At 47.5% G+C, this 19,955-nt stretch overlaps 1 protein-coding gene across 1 annotated transcript in view; it reads right to left on the bottom strand.

The window, feature by feature from the left end:
• Window positions 1-1,572: 1,572 nt before the first annotated feature.
• Window positions 1,573-19,955, bottom strand: part of Trim25 (tripartite motif containing 25) — a 21,929-nt gene continuing 3,546 nt past the window's right edge. Inside the window, exons 2-9 of the mRNA XM_055620051.1 lie at window positions 18,078-18,173; window positions 14,246-14,479; window positions 11,910-12,081; window positions 8,970-9,035; window positions 7,014-7,037; window positions 6,391-6,498; window positions 6,202-6,300; window positions 1,573-5,763 (exon numbers count right to left, since the gene is read on the bottom strand). Coding sequence (XP_055476026.1) covers window positions 5,234-5,763; window positions 6,202-6,300; window positions 6,391-6,498; window positions 7,014-7,037; window positions 8,970-9,035; window positions 11,910-12,081; window positions 14,246-14,479; window positions 18,078-18,173 — 1,329 coding nt within the window. The 3' untranslated portion in view covers window positions 1,573-5,233. The remainder of the gene's footprint in view (window positions 5,764-6,201; window positions 6,301-6,390; window positions 6,499-7,013; window positions 7,038-8,969; window positions 9,036-11,909; window positions 12,082-14,245; window positions 14,480-18,077; window positions 18,174-19,955) is intronic.

Raw genomic sequence — 19,955 nt, 5'->3', positions numbered from 1 at the left:
CCAACCCACCCAGCAGGTGCCATTGAGTTCACAGGACAAAGGTTCAAAGATACGCAGAAACCACAACCATCCAAGAGCAGGCCAACCTTTATGTTTACATTTCTTGGAGAGTTAGTCTATGAAAGACTGCACAGTGGATACTTCCTCCTTCTTTAGTAAATTTAGATGTGTGTGTGTAAAACACAGCCAAAACTGCTCTCAATCTTCTATTTTTAAAAAAATTAAGAGATAATTTATTATAGTAAAATATTTTATTATGTGCTTGCACATCTGTGCGAGTGTTAGCCCAAGTGCCCTGGGAAGCCAGACGAGGGCTTTAGATTCCTTAGAGCTGGAGTTACTGGCTTTTGTGAGCTGCCCAACCTGGGTGCTGAAAACCACACTCTCACCCTCGTGATTGAGCTAACACTCTTAGCCACTGAGCCAGCGCTCCAAATCACAAATCAGTCTATTTTTCCTTTTTTTTTTTTTTCCTGTTACAGAATCACTGATTAACTCTTGTGTTTGTATAGACTTAGCTTCCGTGCTTTTTAAGTTACATTATTATTGATGTGTCTGTATGCATAGGTGTGGCCTTGTGGAAGACAGCATGAAACCTGCACGAGGTCGGAGGTCGGCTCTCTGTTTCTGCTACTGTAATTTGAATATGACTCTCTGTTTCTGCTACTGTAATTTGAATATGGGTTTCCTAGTCTCCACTGTGTGTTATTAAGAGGGTAGGGACTTAAATAGTTTGTTCTTTGTTTTTTTTATGGTTCAGTGAATAGTATTAGCGGAGACCCTGAGTTCGGTTCCCAGGATGCACATGGTGGCTCACCAGAGTCCATAACTCCAATTCTAGGGGATCCGATGCCCTCTCCTTCCCTCTGTGGACACCAGGCACATACACGCTGCCTATTCGTACATTTAGGCAAACAGCCACACACATAAAATTATAAATTAAATAGTGCTTTTAGAAACTAGATGAGATCATTGGTACGGATCCCCTCAGAGCTGAATGCAAGCGGCTTCAGAAGAGGTGAGAGAGAGGTCACAAAGAAGATACACAGACACTTATGCCCTGACCCTGACCACGTGATGCCCTGCGTTGCCTTGGCACTTTGCCAGTAAGTAGAATGGTGTCTCCATCAGTGTTCTACTGCTGTGAAGAGACACCACCACCAAGGCAACTCTTACAAAAGAAAACTTTTGTTTGGGGGCTTGCTTACAGGTTCAGAGGACTAGTCCGTTTTTGTCATCTGGTCACGGCAGGGAGCACGGCCTCTGACATTGTGGGTATTCTCAGGAAGAGGAAGTGGTTCGTTTAAGCAAGCAGTTTGTTTGGATGTGACAGGCTGCCTGTCCTTGCGGGTCCCACTGTTCCAGCAGTAGCTGCTATACTGCACAGAGGGCCATGTCAGCCACCAAGAGTTAGATGTGGCGCCCCAAGTTAAGGGATATATATATCCCCCCCCCCATGCCTTGCCTGGCCTCAGGCTCCACACACTGCTGACTACCTGTGAACCCTGGGAGTCACTGTGACCTGCCTACCTCATAGTCATTTGCTAAAGCAATTCACAGAAGGCGGGACAATACCGATTTTACGATTTGAACTTTATTCAAAAGAACAAGAATCAGAAGCAGTCAAAGACACTGACAGGGCAAGCTCTGGAAGGTTCTGGAGCACAGAGCTTTCCTGTCCTGCTGCATAGGACAAGAATGCATCAGCCTGAAGCACAGCCCTGTATTCAACTGCGGGAAAGTCACGCTAGGTCTCAACTGGAGCTGGAACTGAACCATCATTTTCAGGCAGGATTCACAAAAGTCTCACACTGACCCCAGTCCCCCGTTCCCTCTTCTTCCCTCCAGAGGTCCTTCGAGTTCAATGGCTCTACCCTTTTTAGCGATCTCCAAGCTGGTCTTTATAGTGGCCAGCCATCATCCTGGGACATCTCTTCTCTTAACATAAACTTCACTGTGATCCACGGGACAGACAAATAATAATGACACTCCATCCTCTCGGGAAAGACTTAAACATACACACACACCATTCAAACCAGGGACGAAGGCCAGACAATTCTTTAATAGCCAACAAAGTATCTAAGCTTCCTGTGACACCTGCTCCTCTGTAGAGATCAGGAACAGGAACAGGGTCCACCTCTGGTCAGAACGGTTTTCCATTTCACTATTTAACTTTTCATGATAGAAATGTTCAAGCCCATGCAACCACAGGAAGAATAAGAAGACAAGCCCTGGGTTCCCACCACTGCTTGCTGGTTTCTCAAGTGGGGCTTGGTCAGTGTTCCGCCCTTGCACCATCTTGAATCTTAAGCCTACACATTCTCTGAGTATTCTTTATCTGAAATTCCCTGCAGTCAGTGGTACGCTATGGCAGGCTTCAAGGGATCATTAAGTCTACAGTGAAGCCTGAGCATCCAGAAGCCCTGGGCAGTAGCTTTCAAGGGGTGGGTACCTCATCCCTGGATTTCAGCTCGAGTGACATTTCCTACCCACACCTCAATCCAGAAGGGATGCTGAATGCAATTCCACTTCATTCGAAATAAGGTACAACAGCCAGCCTTACCCTGTTTGTAATGATTACCTTAATAATGAATTACCTCTGAAACACTAGGTTCCAGAAGTTACAACTAAAACATCAATTACTAATTAAATCAATGGTGTAAAAAGATAATATATCAATATTAGTGATAGATCAAAAATCAATGTCTGAGTAATTAAAAAGACTAGCCAGCGAGTCCTGAATAATACAAAGACTCGACCCTTAGTTTATCACACCAGAGTGACTGAGACAGACCCCAGTACCTGGATCTAGGTTAGTATTTTACATCAACGGTTCTGGGAATTTCTGTATGTCCACAGGGCCCCACGGTTCTCCTTGTCATCCATGATTGGCATCTCTTCCATGTTGGAATGACAAGAGTGGCTAACACAGCCAGCCTCCATCTTCCCACCTGCCTGATTCTGCAAAAGGCTAAGTGAGATGGAAACACAGGTCTGTCCTCTCCAGGAGCCCATGGTACGTGAACCCAGAAACACTTGCAGTGAAGGTAAGGTCTTACCATTGCAAACGGTAAGGTACCAGACAGCAAGGGGACACTCCTCCACTTACAACTCCAAGGCATCTCGCACAGCTCTGGGCTCTGGTTGCCTGCTTGGCTCTCTCATACACAGAGGGACGCACGCCTTCCTAGCCTGATTGTACACTTCCTAGGATGAGGCTTGACTGTCAGTACCGCTTCTGCAGGAGAGCCCAAGCAGAACCCCTGAGTCAACCCTTGGCATTTTACTTCTATAAACCTAGTTGCTTCTCCAGTCTGACATGGCTTCAGAGAAGGCTTTGTTTCAGAAGAACAGCAAGGACGCTTTGGGGAGTCTTTGAATTCAGAGAGGCATCGCCAAGAGTTTGTACGGCAAAGGAACAAACCTTTCAAAGTCCACATACCATCTATCAGGGACATGTTCCCTGCAAAGATGTTCCCAGTGAACAGAACTTTCTTCTGGGAGAGGACATAGATCACACATCTGTCAAGAACGCCAATGCTAAGAGCCCTGGAATTCCATATTAGACCTGAGATGTGTTATGTTCTCAAATATCCATTCATATGAAAGGTCTAGGGGGCCCTACCTTCCCTAAGGTGACCTCTCTTCATAAGAATGCTTACAAGAAGGAGCTCCCCACTCAGGAAGGAGAGAGCTGGACTCCTATTACAAGAGGCCAAATCCTCACATCTTCTGGATTTGACATCAGGACAGAAGGAGGGTGGGAGATCCCAGTCATCCATCCCTGCCCTCTAGTGGCCTGGGCTATTTTTCACTGTCTAAAAGATTGCAGAGAAAACAGCCACTGGTTGGGCCCTCCTTAACTTGCTTTTTTTTTCTTTTTTTTTTCCTTTCCTTATCCTTAAAAGTCTTCCTAACCTGTAGTTTGGTCTATATGAGCATCTAGAATTGGCTCAAATGAGGAAGACAGCAGAAAGGGATGGGGCAGGTGACAGGTCTCAGACTCATCACTTCCTGCGACATCTACTGTGTCTGTGGCTAGGGATCAACAGGAATATGGCTGTCTCCCACAGGTCTGTTCTAAGACCCTTCGGGACATAGGTAGTCACCCCAGTTGGTGATCTATCGAGATTCCTGAAGCAACCACATACAGTCCATCTGCGTGACGGCAGGGTTTGAAAGTGTGGCGTGGCTGGCCACTCAACTGTGGTAGCCATGGAAGGCAAATGATGGCATTGGTAGCCATCAGCCCACTATCTACAATCCAGGAGGGCGACATTACTGTTGAGGACAGCTGACAAAGCAAGATATTAGAAAGAGCAAAGCCCCTAGGCTTCCATTCATCTAGCATTCTGCTCCTCAACCCCAACTCCCAGCCTAGGCGATCGGAAGAAAGGCCTCTCTCACTGTGGCCACAGTCAACATGTCCCAGGAGGAATTTCCCCTGGAAAGAGAGACTTCCATCTCAACCAGGTCTGGGTTACCTGGACAAAAAAAAAAAAAAAATCAATACCGGCTGATTCAGACCAGAGCCTGAAGCCTTAATCTATAAAAGGTCCCCGGCGGGAAAGGGTTATATGGAAATTCAGAGCGAGATGAAGCTCAATTCCTAACACCAAAGGAATACTCTACACACTGAACTCAGTAGGTGGATTTTTGTTTGTTTTTGAGACAGGGTGACACTATGCAGCTTCAGCTGTCCTAAAACCCACTGTGTAGACCAGGCTGGCCTCATAAAGATGTGCCTGCTTCTGCTTCCCAAAACTGGGATTAAAGGCATGCACCACTATACCTGGCCTTTTTTTTTTTTTTTTTTTTTTAATAATCTAGAAAATAATCAAAACACGAAGGTCTGAAGACTGCCCCAGAGAGCAAAACAGGGTAGGCATCTACCACCTGAGAAAGAACATGGCTACAGACTTCCCATAAGACAACTAGAACACTAATGGAGCTCTGCCTAAATGGCTACCAGCTCGGAGATTTCCCAGAACACTGGGAGGAGGTCATCCTGACCTCAGGCGCACCAGGAGGTAGATTTGCTTTCCCACCCACAAGACAATTACCCCACCCACAAGATAATTACCCCACCCCTTTCTGAGCCAAATCTCCCCTTTCATTCTCTTTGCCTCTTCCCCAGCTCCCCTGCCAATCTCTACGTGCTGGGGACTCAAGTTCTCCAAGGAGAGTCCCTCCCCAACAAGCCTAAGTGTCTGTGGCTGGCTTAGTGACCTGCCTACTTGGAGGAGCAGATGGAGAGCTTGGTACCCGCGGAGAACACCCAGAAGGCTGGGTACAGAGCTTCGGTAAAGTCCACCTTGAACTTGTACATCAGATGGATCTTTTCAGTGACAGCAAAGAAAATGACGAAGCCATGGTCACAGTTGAGAAGCACGCCCACCCGCGTGGCCTTGGTCGGGGGCAGAGTTTTCTCCACGTCGTTATGCCAGGCGGAGATCTTGTTATTGAACCACTCCACACACCACGAGTTGGGGTTACGGCCCAGCCGGCTCTCGGGGCCCTGCCGTTCCATGCTGCCGTAGCAGACGCCTACACCGCAGAAGTTGTTCTTCTGCAGCTCCACCTCCCAGTAGTGAATGCCTTTCTTATAGCAGTGCAGCCCCAGAACCTGAGAGCAGTAGGTGAACCTCTGGGGATGTGACCGGTAGTGCTGAAGCACGTCAGCCACGGAAGCGGTGGTGTAGTTGTCCGACAGAGCCACTTTGTTGTGGGCAGTATTGTAGTCGAAGATGACTTTAACGAAATCTGAGGAAACACCCCCCCCCACAACACACAGGAAATCAATGACCAGACCAGGGGCCCAAGGTACTTGCACTTTTACGGTTTTCTCTATCTATATATTTATTTTATCTATCCACCCACTCATCTCCACATACCCATCCGTCAATCTACTCACACATCATCCATCCATTCACTCGCCCACCCATTCACCCACTCATCTAACTATCCATCCATCTACCCATTCATATACACCTCCATCTACCCACTCACCCACCCATCCGACTAACCATTCATCTATCCAAACACCCACTCAAATACCCACACCCATCTATCTACCCATTTGCCTACCTACCCACGGGTGCATTGACCAACCACTCATCTGTCCATCCATCCGCCCACCTAGCCATTTGACTGCCTGTAGCCACCCACCCATTCTTCCGTCTGCAGAGCCAGGCTACTCACACTCCATAAGCTCCTCTCTAGACTTGGTGACAAAGTTTTCTAGCATCTTAGCCTTGAGTGCCGCAGAGGTTGACGGTGGGGGGTTGGCTTTGGGTGTGGCTAGAAGAGGAAACAGAGACAAACTCAAATTCAAGACAAACTCAGAACAAATGGTAAATGCTTCCCCGACACTTGGCCACTATAGCTCACCATCAGGGACAGTTGTTTTAAAATCCACTGACTGTCCAGGAGCTCCAAAGATGGGAAACTTGTTGAATGAGGGCGAGGAGGGGCCAGGGCCAGCAGCACCAGATGGGGCTAAGGGAGGACAAACAGGGAATGACAATATGTCACAGAGGGCAAGAGGACTTCCCTCCCTCCCAAGATGAACTGTCAACTTCCACAAACATATCTGACCAGTCAGGGCCATGCAAGTGTGATAAGGCTCTTTATCCATCTTACCCTGGGCCTTGGTTCCCTGCTCAGACCTGCCTGCCTTCACAGCATACATTTGTTTTGTGTTTGTTTGTTTTTAATACTTGATTTAATTTAATTTTATGTGCATTAGTGTGAAGGCGTCAGATCCCTTGGAACTGGAGTTACAGACAGTTGTGAGCTGCCAGGTGGGTAGTGGGAATTGAGCCCCGGGGTCCTTTGTTAGAGCAGACAGTGCTCTTAACCACTGGGCCATCTCTCCAGCCTCCACAGCGTGCATTTGTAAGAATGGATCCATTGCAGAACCTCTGTTAAAGCAGGTCAGCTACTGCTGTCCACGTTAGCACTAGGCGCAAACAAGTCACAAGAACAAAAAGATACACAAATGCACAACTTACCGATTTTCTTGGACTTCTTTTCCTCTAAAAAAGAAAGATTTTAGGGTTAAGATATTTTAAAGCATGATGCCAAACACAAGAGACCATAGTGACATTCATCAGCACGCACTTGACTCATACAAACTAAGGGAAGATGGCGTAACTCGAAATATTAAGATTGTGGCTGATAACACACGTCCACAAGTATAGGAACCCTCCACAGGGTCAGGGAGGGTATAGACTGCCTATCAGGAAATAGGAAAGAATTTTCTAGGAAGTGTTTATGTTGATTTGGGTGGTGACGGTAACATGGAACTCATTTGTCAAAACTGTACACTTAGGGTCTGTGCTTTTTACTACAGGTACATTAGAGCTCTATAAAAGAAAACAAGCAAGCAAAAAAAGAGGAAGTTAGGGGGGAAAAATAGGCCTGGTTAAGTACTACAATAGTGCTTAAAAACATCCTGCCTTCCCAAGAGCCCCCCTCCAGCTACAAGCACACTGTCACCAAGCGTTACAGTCCACAGAGACACTGATCCCCAACAGCGGTTTGCTGAAGACGACCCACACGTTGCAAACAAGCAGATTCCTTTCTCCGGCCCGACACCCACTAACATCAAGGCACCTTGATACCATTTCATACTGACCTTGGGGGAAAAAGTCACAGCCTGCCTGCTGAAGGGTTATAAAGCATTCTCACAGCCAGTGTGTCCTGTGGGACTCTCACGTGCCATCATCCCATGGGCTCAATTATTACTTTCCAAATGCAAGGGGCGGGGAGATTCATACCATTCTTTCCCAACCTCATATCCACATTCCCAATGACAGTGATATCATCACTGGGGGGGAGGGTTTCTTCCTTTTTCTTTTTCTTTTTCTTTTTTTCTTTTTTTTGCAGGGGGAAGAGGGGAGTTGAGACAGGGTTTCTCTGTGTAGCCTTGGCTGACCTGGAACTCTCTTTGTAGACCAGGCAGGCCTCGAACTCACAGAGATCTACCTGCCTCTGCCTCCTGAGGGCTGAGATTAAAGGACATGCACCCCCATGCCCTGCATACTGCTTATTCTTTTTATAAACAAACTAATATACTGTACATGTGGTAGAATCACATTTTCACTGGCGAGAACAATTAGGAAAACATTCTCTATGGCTATGGCCGCATAGAAAGGACAAAAGGGGAAAGAGTGAGAGACACAGGGCTGGGGAGATGGCTCAGTGGGTGAAGCACTCACCACAGAAGCAGGAGGACCTGAGTTCAGATCATCAACTCCAGAAAATGCTAGGTGGGGTCGCATGCATCTGAAATCCCACAAGTCCTCCAGCAAGATGATGGCTGCCCATCACAGCAGAGTTCCCTGGAAGCTTTCAGGCCAGCAAGCCTGGCATATGCCAAGGCAAACAAGAGGCCCTGTCTCAAACAATGTGGAAGCTAAGGACTGACACACCCAACAATGACTTCTGACTTCCACACATGCACCACGCAAAAGACAAAGAAATTTAAAAAGAAGAGGAGGAGCAAGAGAAAGAAGAGGAAAAGGAGAAGAAAGAAGAGGCAGAGGAAGAAGAGGAAAAACAAAAAGAGGAAGAGGAAGAAGGAGAAGGAAGAGAAGGAAGAAAAAGGAGGATGAGGATGAGGAAGAAATGCTGCAACAGAGCGCACTAAAGATAGCTGGGGAGGGGGACCTTTATCCGACAAATTGTTCTCAATCACATGACAGACCTGGTGACTTTGTGATCCCATACAGCAAGGGTGGGAGAAGTTGCCTTGCCTGCCTGCCCCAGCGGAGCACCTGCCTTGCCCTGCGTCACCTGTTATATGGGGCCTGTTGCCAAACTGGTCTCCAGCTGAGACCCCTGTGAAAACTTGAGATGGGCTGTGACTGCCTAGAAGCTTCAGTAGCCTCTGGGATGGTCTCCACCAAGCACCTCTCGGCCACAACCACACCAACACACCAGAGAGATGAGAGGGGGCTACTCACGAGGGGTCTTCTTCACAGGGCGTGTCGTTTTGGGTGGGGAATCCATACCATGGTCTCCCATGTTACCTGTGCCAGAGAAAAAGGGTCCAGCTGTCCATGGCTCCTCCCCACCAACTCCATCCAGACAGCCCTCCCACTGCTCGTCCCATCCAGCCACTTGCAGGAGACAGACATAAAGGGTTAGGAGGACCGATTCTGTTTGTTCCTACTCTCCTCTGCTCAAAGCACAGCCTGGGGAAAGCCTCTTCCACAAGCACCCAGCTCTGGGACTTCTCTGGTTTCCCTGGCCAAACATCGAGGAGAACACCAACTAGATAATGGCTGATGAGACCCCTGAATGAGGTCAAGGTGTCTGGCGTGGAGCAGAGGCTGGGCCTAGGTCAGTGTCTTGTTCACTGGTTCTTTCTTTCCTCTCTCAGCAGTCTAGTCACTGATTTACCCCACGTGAAGTACTTCCAAAACCTTCCACAAAGGTGCCTCGCCTTTACCTGTTTCAGAAGCCCTTCTGCAAGGACACTGGCTTGGCCACAGTGAAGTTCAGGCCTATCACCTGCATTACTCAACTGCGATTTTACAGATGTGGCAGACTCTGTCCTCAGCACTGTAGGACAGCTTTTGATAACAGCCTCAGCCTTCACAGAGGCCACCACCTTGTAAAGGAGACGGAAGGGAATCTCAAGGGGCAGTAAAATGACAGGTATATAAAGGGTCCCCCCAAAAAGGATCCTACTATATCTAAAGAGTGGAAATGGCTTTGTGGGTAAAGGAGCTTGCCACCAAACCTAAATTCAATCCCCAGGATCCACACAGCGGAGGGAGAAAACTGACTCCCAAAAGTTGTCCTCTGACCCCAACCCCTATGTCATAGAGCACATGTCTATATAATACATACATACATACATACATAAATGTGTTTTCTTTTTAAAGGAGTGAAAATGTTTTAAGGGCACCTGGCAGAAAAACGTGATGGTTCACTGATTCTCACATTGTGAGAAGAAAGCCCAATGTAATGGACCATGTTAAAACATACCTGTAGGGGGTTATCAAGATTGCATTAGTTGAGGTGGGAGGAGCCACCCACCCCGGGTGCACTATTCCTTGGCTGGGATGCTGGACTATCTAAAATGGAGAAATCAAGCTACACACTAATGTGCCTACATTCATCGCTTTTCATGTGATCAGAAAGTGAAAGACCCCTGCCTCACCCTAAGTTAAACATAGCTAACGCCATTTTGTGGGACACCACTGTTTTGTAAAACTCTGTAGGCTAGATGGAAAACTGAAAAATTACTAAGAAACCCAGCTGTGTCACCCACTTGGGATATCTGCGGTCAGGCTGCCCCAGTCAAACTAAAAACAGTTTGTGTTAATCACCCTCATGGATATCTGTGAGACTGTTCCAGTTAAGATAAGGGTCCTAAGAAAAACAACAGGTGGCGGGCCAAGTTAAGGGGGTCATCATGACTGTTTCGACCACCCAGTTCCTGGAATCTTGGTGTCCCTGCCAAACTTTGACGCAAATCGTGGTCTCATGTAAATGTACCAATCAGCCCCCTGTAACCATGCTTCTCGCTTCTGTACCCACGCTTCTGCTCTAAAACCCTATAAAAACCCCAGCTTTCCACCCAGGGGGCACGCAAAGTCCTCCGAGTGACTATGCTGCCCCGGGGTACCCGTGTATCAAAATAAAAGCCTCTTGCTGATTGCATCCGAACGCCTGGACTCGTTGATCCTTGGGCAGGGGTCTCTCAGACGAAAGATACCCTCCGGGAGTCTTTCAAAAGCAGATATTGTCATGTGGCCAGCTGCTTCAAGCTCGGCTGCCTTGACTCCTTGCTACCGGTGCACTGTGACTTGAACTGTGAGCTAACACTTTCTTCCTTAAACTGCTTTTGTCTGGATGTGTCAGCACAGCAACAGGACACCAAACATAAACAAAGAAATGTGTTTTCTTTTTAAAGGAGTGAGAATGTTTTAAGGGCACCTGGCAGAAAAATGTGATGATTCCATTGATTTTTCACACACCGAGAAGATGCCTAACAAAACTAAGAGGTCCCACGGTCTATTCCTGTAACCCCAGGTTACTTAGGAGCCTGAGGCTGGAGAATTGTAAGCTCAAGGCCCGCCTAGGCAACTCGGCAAGATCCTTCCTCAATGCTGGGTGTGGTGGCACACACCTTTAATCTCAGCACTTGAGAGGGAGAGGCTGGGGATCTTTGTGAGTTTGAGGCCAGCTTGGTCTCCATAGCAAGTTCCAGGACAGCCAGAGCTACATAATAGAGACCCTGTCTCAAAAAAATAGAAATTAAAAAAAATAAAGAAAAAGAAAAGATTTGTTGTAATCAGCTTAAACTTTTTACTTAACTACAGCCCCCTCCTTGAGTCTATTTGGTTCTTAGCAGTACTACAGCTCCTCTGGTAACACCGCTGTTGCCTTTAGCATAGCAGAGGCTTAGCATATCAGAAGCCATTTTAAATTCAAGTTTTCAGGCTCTGCCTTCCAATGATTTTTGTCTCTATGGTTTCATTTCTCAAACTTTGTATACTTTGCTACCCGGACACTCTAGGAAGATCCCCAACTGCAGAACCAATAATCAAATTAAAGGGCAGTTAGAGACCCTTTGTCTAGCTATCCAAAACAATGTAGTGTTGCTTCTATCCCTGGGTACCCGGTTGTTACCTAGTTGTGGTTTGTTTCCTACACCAGGTTATAGTTTTGTCACCTGTTTCTCGGTTGCAGTTTTTCTTATAAAAACCTGTTTTAGGAGCAGGCCAAGGTCACAGTCTAACTCCCGAGATCATATTGTGTCCCTTGCAGTCAGTTTCTGTTGAGTGTTCAATAAACCACTGCTGATTTGAGACTGGTGCCTGAGTGGTCAGTGAGCGGCTATTCCTGAACCTGGAAGAGATTCTGCCTCAAAGGCCGGTGTGAGTTGTTACCTGAGGCAAAGGTCTCCTCAGCCTTCTTCTCCTGTTGCTGCTTGAGGGAGTGCTTCAGCTCAGTCTTGAGGTCCAATGCACTCTGGTAGACCCTCTTTATCAACTCATGGTCCAGCTCTATCTTAGGGACATAGACTGGTTTCGTTGACACTCCTTGCAATTTTGCAGCTTTCTGGAACAAGCCAAGGGGTTAAGTTACAGGCAATTTGAAGACAGCCAGGGCCCCAGCTCCAGCCTCATCAACCCTACAAATGTTTCCTATGTCAACAAAGAGTCCAATTGCCTGCTTCAGTCACAAGATCAAGATCACCAGCAGTTGAAGTGCTCCTTTAAGAACTGGAGCTGGGTGGGGGTGGGGGTGCGGGGGAGGTGGTGCACACCTGTAATCCCAGCACTCTGGGAGGCAGAGGCAGGTGGAACTCTATGAGTTCGAGGCCAGCCTGGTCTACAAAGTGGAGTCCAGGACAGCCAAGGCAACACAGAGAAACCTTGCTTCTAAAAAAACAAAACAAGATAAAACAAAAAAGAACTGGAGCTGGAAGGGCCTCAGGTCACTTATTTTACAAAGCAGGAAAGAGGCATAGACGCAGCGAGTCAGAAGCTGTGCCAGTGAGAGGCACAGACACGACGGACAGTCTCCGGAGCTCTTCCCTTCCTCCCAAGAGATACAAGACCCTCCCCGGCCCACCCAAGAGGCCATAACCAAAGGTCTAATGAGGAGCAGGAATGTCTCGTGGCCTAAGCTTGAGCCAGAAGTGCCTTCTAGTGACGGAAGTGCCACTGAAGTTGAAAAGTTATCTCACTAACCTCAGTCCTCCAGAAGGAAGGGGGCTCAGACAAGGACTTTGAATCCTCTCTCAGAGAACTCAGCAGCTCTTAGGCCCAGGGATGAGCTCCCAGAGACAGCATAAAACCTCCACCTAGATAACAGTAGGCACCAGACAGAGGAAGTTCTGTACTGAGCAGAGAGTCTTGGGGTAACTGAACCAAGAAGTTCACAGAGATCGGGGGCCCCATCTGAAATACGGGGGGGGGCATGTTAGTGTTGTAGTATCTGCAACACTAATAATGCGTAACAGAGGGACCCAAGGGGTCACCTGGGGGCCTTGGAAAAAGAACACAATCCACTGGGCAGAGGAAACCAACGTGGTGCTCCCACTCATCTGAGGAATGAAGAGTGCAGCGCCTGTTGCAGTCAGAGCACAAGGCATGGACAAAAGAGAGGAACCTGAGAACAAGGACGTCATTTGTGAACCATGCTCAGAAGCACGGCGCCAGACAGAGCAGGAAGACAGTGTTTCAGGAAGACATTTCCAAGGACCACGTGAGGGAGGACGGAAAGACAGGTAGACAGACGCCTGTACGGCGCAGTGACACACTGAGTCTCCCAAGAGTCTCCGACAGGATTTCTCTGTGTAGCCCTGGCTGTCCCAGACTTGCTTTGTAGACCACGATGGTCTCAAACTCACAGAGATCCACCTGCCTCAGCATCCCTGAGAGCTTGGATTAAAGGCGTGAGCCACCACTGCAGGCAAGAGACTCCTCTCATCCAGACCCTCCATAACCATCTCCTTGAGAGTACAGGGCAGATGGGAAAGGACATCACTGACAACAAACTACAAGGAACAGAAGAGAAACCACAGAAACAATGAAGACAGCAAACCAGCTGAAAGAATTCATCGAAAGGGCGACGATCCTGGGAAGGCCAGACTAAACTGGGTAAGAGATCTTAACAGAGGCGTGCAGGCCTTCCTAGAGGAAGCAGTGTTTCTGCTGGCTTGGGGAAACATGTACTGCCAAGTTGGAAAAAGGCCTCAGCTGACAGCCAGCAAGAAAGTGTACACCTGATCTAAGCCCCAATGAGCAAAGTTCTGCCACTAGCCAGGTGAGGTTGGAGGACAATCCTGCACTCCGAAATCAATACAGCCCCATCTGTAGTGGAAAGCCATGCCCAGATGCTGAGCCAAGGGAATAATGAGATAATCATCAGAGGTTCTCTAAAGCCCCTAAATTTGCCCCGAGTGTTGGCGCAGGCCTTTAATCCCAGCACTCTGGAGGCAGAAGCAGGAGGATCTCTGTGAGTTCGAGTCCAGCCTGGTCTACTAAGGAAGTCCAGGACAGCCAGGGTTACACACACACACACACACACACACACACACACACACGCAAGCACCTCTAATTTCAGGTAAGCTGTTGCAGAGCCTGGAAATAGCAGTAAGTCTCTGGGACATTTCCAAATGACCCCTCAAAGCCCTGACTCCCTGAGGTCTGGACGACTATCGACTCTGGGATGCTGGGCAGAACACACGCACAGCATCGCCCTTGACTCGACTCACCTCCAGAAACTCAAACTCGTCCCCTTTGGCCAGGCAGAGCTCAACTTCGGCCTTCAGGTTCTGCATCTCATTCTTCTTCTTGAGGAGAACCTGATAGATGGTGTCGAACTTCCCACAGACTCTCTTCTCCTCCTCCTTCAGCTTGCGGGTAGAGCTGGTCTCTGCCGCATCGATGAGAGCCTTCATTTCCATGTATTCTTGTCTCAGGTGTTCTGACTTTTTGTTCAAAGACTCCTACAAGGTTTGGGGGAAAGTGATAAGGCTACACTCGTGTGTTTGGGGTGAAAGGGGAACACCGCACCGGGGTGGCGCCACCCTGGGCAGCTACCTGGCAGTCTCCTGTCCATCTGGAGGTGGTCACACCCCAAGACCCAGCAACCCCAGTTCTTAGAAAGTGTACTCTAAGCACCTGCCCCCAGAAAGCACAGGTAAGACGCCCATAAGGGCTTGGCGATGGTGGCACACACCTTTAATCCCAGGGCTCAGGAGGCAGAGGCAGGCGGATCTGAGTTTGAGGCCTGGTCTCCAGAAGGAGTTCCAGGACAGCCAGGACTACACAGAGAAACCCTGTCTCAAAAACCAAACCCAAACAAAAAGCATACGTGCTAACATATGAAAACGAATGAACAATTCAAGATGGTGGTTACTCTTTGGAACTGGATTAGGGTTTAAATATGGTAAGAAAGAAACAGAGAGCTCTGTTGCAGAATATTTGATCACACTGTGGACCCCAAGATTGTGTTGTTTCCTGGAAAAACCTGTTTCTAGTTGTGGCAGTGTGGCTCAGCCCTAGCATACACCTTTAATCCAAGAGCTTTCTGTTTGAATATTGTAAACAAGATTAAATAAAGTCAACTAGAGGTCATGGGGAGGAGCAAGCAACCAGCTGAACATAGTGAACATAGAAAACACGAAGTGAACACAGTAAAAAACAACAGAGTAAGAGGAAGTCAGAAGGATGGATAGAGAGACAAGCAGGAAGTAGAAGGGAGGGACATTCAGTTTGAAGACATCATGGGTAAAGGGTCATTCCTTCGAGGTGCTGGCTGAGGAGGAAGGTCAGCTGGGTGTTTTCTCTGCCTCTCTGAGCTAGCAGGCTTTCACCCCAGCTTCTGGCTCCTTCTGGAGTCCTTATTAATAAAATCAAAAGACTGAGATTTTGTTAAAAACAAGAGAGGTGGGAATGCACTCGGTATACTAATTTCTCAAATGAGAGGCAGTTCCTAGTAAAAGTTTAAAAGAAGACATGAAACAGTTTAAAAAAAAAAATTTCCTAAAGATGATCATTCTCTAGAACTCTCCTTTTGAGTGCAACGTTTGACCTCTGAGCATCGGAAATGTGTCAAGTCAACTGGGCAGTGGTACTGCATGCCTTTAATCCCAGAACCTGGGAGGCAAAGGCAAGCAGATCTCTCTAAGCTCAAGGCCAGTTGTTCTACAGAGGGAGTTCCAGGACAGCCAAGGCTACACAAAGAAACCCTGTCTCAAAAAAAAAAAAAAAAAAAAAAAGAAAGAAAAGAAAAGGAAAAGAGAAATGTGTTAAAACTTGTGAGTAGACACTGGATGTCAAAGACTTGATACAAAAAAAAAAAAAAAAAGAATGAATGTAAAATATTTCATTAATCCTTTTTATTAGGCTAGAGCCAGCTCACTGGGATGTTTCTGGTAAACACTGTTGCTTCCTAGTCGTATTTCTGAACAAACTTCTTGGGTAACCTCAACAGCTCAGGATCAAACACAACAAACAAAAAACATGCAATGTACACCAAGAGAGTGAAATTCAACTTTTTTGAAAACTGTTCACTTTGGGATTAGAGAGATGGCTCAGTGGTTAAGAGCACCTTCTAGAGGACCCGGCTTCAATTCCTAGCACCTACGTGGCAGCTCACAACTGTAACTCCAGGATTCAACACCCTCACACAGACATACATGCAAGCAAAACACCAATGCACATAAAATAAAAAGAAAAACTGTTTTGTTTGAGACAGGGTTTCTCTGTGTAGCATTTGGAGGTGTCTTCACCCGAGGCGTATGGCCTCCTCTCCAACCAATATGCATAATTCCACCTTCATCCTGGAGGCCTCAGAAGCTCCTCAGAGGAGTTGTGCTGGTTGTAAAATTGAAGCTTGCAGACCCACCAACGCAACGGTAGCTGCCCGGCCCAGTACGTGATAAGACTTAGTATCAGAACCCAGACCTCAATGACCACAGTGGCCGCAGTAAAGTGGGTGCTGCAGCTCAGCAAGTATTTTTTAATAAGCAAGCTCCTTTCTTTCAACATAAAGGTAACCTGGCCCTGGAGAGATGGCTCAGTGGTTAAGAACAATGGTTGCTCTTCCGGAGGACGCAAGTTTGAGTCTGAGGTACCCATGTGACGGCTCATAACTACCTGTAACTCCAGTCCCAGGGGATCTGACCGCCTCTTTTGGTCTCCACAGGCACCGGACATATGCACATGGTACACAGACATTCAAAGAGGCAAAACACCCATACACATAAAATACATTACAAGCAATTTAATATTTTTTAAAATGGCAAGTGGATTAACAAATCTGCCCCTGATTTAACATGGCAACATATCCAATGCTGGCCTATGATACTTCCTCCTTAGTGTTTCTTTCCTGAACACCCTATGAGTTGACGTCAGACAGCCAAAAGATCCACCCACATCCCAGCGCCCGTGCACTTAGCCTCTGTTAGCACAAGGGTCTTTGCAAATGTACTTAAATTAAAAGTGAGAGCATCTTGAGTTTGCCAGGTGGGCCCTGAGTCTGCTAGCAACGATCTTATTATAGATGGAAGAAAAGGTACAGGAGGGAAAGACAGAGCAGCCACAAGACAAGGAAGACCTGAGCTTTTACAAGTGGAAGAGGCAGGAAGGATTCTCCCTGAGACACATCATCATTATTATTATTATTATTACTATTATTTCTCCTCCTCCTTCCTTTTTCTTCCTCTTCCTCCTCCTTCTTCTTAGATCAAGTCTCACTATGTAGTCTCAGGGAGCCTAGAACTAACAGAGACTCACCTCTCTCTAGTTCCTGAATGCTGGAATTAAAGACATGCAACACCATGTCTGTCCTATTTATTCATTCCCAATTTTTTATTTACTACCGGGGTGAAAGCAAGTACCACGGCATAAGTTTGGAGGTCAGAACTCAACTCTGTGGAGTCAGTTCTCTCCTTCCACCTTTGTTTGGATTCCAGGGACTGAACTTGGGGTGTCAGGCTTACACAATCACCTTTCTGAACTGAGTCACCTCTCTGGGGCCCTTACCCTTCATTTTTTAATGATTCTCCTAAGGCTGGGCTGACAGGTAGTTTTTAGTTTGCGTTTATAAAGGCTATTGCCTGGACATGCAGCCTTTCTAATGCTTTGCAAGACTGTTTGTTTGTTTGTTTGTAAGACATGCTGGGCATGGGGGTTCACCCCTCTAATCCCAGAATGCCTCAGGAAGCAGAGGCAGGCAGATCTCTGTGAATTCGAGGCCAGATTAGTCCACACGGTGAGGGCAGGCAGGACTACACAGTGAGACCCTATCTCAAACACAAAAAGAAAACAAAAGTCACAATCTCACGCACCCACCCAGGCTGGTCTGGAACTCACTATATCCCCAAAGATGACCCTGAACTTCTGATCCTACCGGATCACACTCAGTTTCTGTGGTGTCTGGATGGCACCAAAGGCTTCAAGCGAACTACACAAGTTCTCCACAAACGGCTACACTCCCAGGCACGTCTAGGCCGTAAGAATGCTTGAGGTCCCTGGAGGATGGTGGTGTCTGGTGTTTGTTTCCAGGCTGGAGTCGGAGTCTGGGAGTCACCCACTCACCTGCATGTTCTGCCGCCTGGCTTTCACGTCCTCCAGTGCTTTGGTCGCCCCGTTGATTTGACTGTACATGATAGTGAGTTTGTGCCTAAGTTTGCTCTGTAGAGGAAACACACAGGGTGAGAGAGCCCCTTTTTGGTCACGTGTCCCGGCTCCCCTCCACCCCCACAAGTGAGGACCATCCTCTCCGTTCATCCCACTGGTAATTTCTGCCGACCCTATGCCCCTTGAGTTTGATGCTTCCCTTTATCTCTTTAGGGAGACAACACAGAAATGTTAAGACTTGCTGTGTTTGAAATCCTGTTCCCAGCAATGTGTCTTCTGTCTATTTCCTTGGCCATGATCACACACCACGGGGTAGGAGGCTACAGGGGCTTTCAGGAAGACTTAACCAATGCAAGGTTCACACTCAGAGCACTGCCCAGATCTGCCTAGGCCCACACTAAATGTCAGCTTCTATTCTAACGCATTTCTTTCCCTGCTACTCATTTTAATATCTCATGAAATCCAAGCAAGGGGGACAGTGAGTGGCCAAGCTCACAGAGACAGAACGATCTGGAACAGCTGCTTCCGTAATGGTGGGTAAGGTCACTCACTCACCCTACCACAGCAAAACAGCCATGAAAGCAAAGATATGCTACAAGATGCTGGAAAGTTAACAGAACAGTAAGAGTTTCCAGGAGAAGGGGGCCCAGGGAAGGAGCTCAACGTTCAAGGCTGTCCTTCCCAGAGGCAATTTCCGACGGTGGAAGGAAACTAGGTGAGGTCTTCTCAGATCCGGCAAGGCATGCACAAATATAAAATCTGTACTTGGCCACCCCAGGCTAGAACCACCAAGGGCTGGGAATCAGGATAAGCTGGCCAGCATGGCTTGAAACAGCTAAGCTGATTCCAAACCTTCTGGCTCTTAGCCACCTCCAGAAGCAACGGTCTCCTATGTCTTTGCTAAGGTGAACGGTGGCACACAGACATGAAAAGGAATATTCCGTCACCATAATGAGGGTTGTTATGAAGTTCTTACACACACCAGACACTCTCTAGCACCTGACGCCTATTAACTTATTTGTTTTGTTTTGTTGTTTTTCAAGATAGGATTTCTCTTGTGTAGCCTTGGCTGTCCTGGACTCGCTTTGTGCTACTGCTCCCAGCTCTTATTAACTTATTATTTTTAAGATTTATTTATTATGTATACAATGTACTGTCAGCATGTACATCTGCACACAGGAAGAGGGCACCAGATCTCATTATAGATGGTGTGAGCCAACATGTGGTGGCTGGGAATTGAACTCAGGACCTCTGGAAGAGCAGCCAGTGCTCTTAAACCTCTGAGCCATCTCTCCAGCCCCTCCTATTTAACTTCTTAAAGCCAAGAGCAATGCCTAGAAGTAGACATCACTCGATCTTTACAGAAGGACACTGAAGGATGGAGGAAGCAGGTGATTCACCCACATGGTTAGTAACTTTTAGGCACGTAACCAAACTGTGTTTGCTGGGAATTTCTATTTAAAATAAAAACCATTTCCTTCCCCTAACCAAGCAACTCAACACAAAGAGTAGCCCTCTCTTCTACTTTCCTGTTTCCTCTACTCCATCAGAGTCCCTTGGAGCTCGACCTGCCCTGGGGCTGGATTTAAACCATCCACAGTCACACTTAAGGGCCAGACATGGGGATCAAGGCTGCATGAACTCTAGCCAGAAAGCCCTGGTCAGTGATGGTTGACTCAACCTCTGTGACACAGCCCTTCCCCCAGGCCCCAATAGTGGCAGAGATAGATCTGGGTCAAAGGGCAAACCCAGGCAGATCCTGCCTCCCACAGCGGGGGGGGGGGGGGTAGTCGTAGATCGGAAGAGCGTCGTATCCCTGACCAGGAGAGGGAGGGG

This window comes from Psammomys obesus, unplaced genomic scaffold (genome assembly GCF_907164565.1).
Source record: "Psammomys obesus unplaced genomic scaffold, mPsaObe1.curated_primary_1811, whole genome shotgun sequence".
Lineage (NCBI taxonomy): Eukaryota > Metazoa > Chordata > Mammalia > Rodentia > Muridae > Psammomys > Psammomys obesus.
The sequence above is the reverse complement of the archived record's forward strand: the minus strand, read 5'-3'. Positions and strand labels throughout refer to the sequence as shown.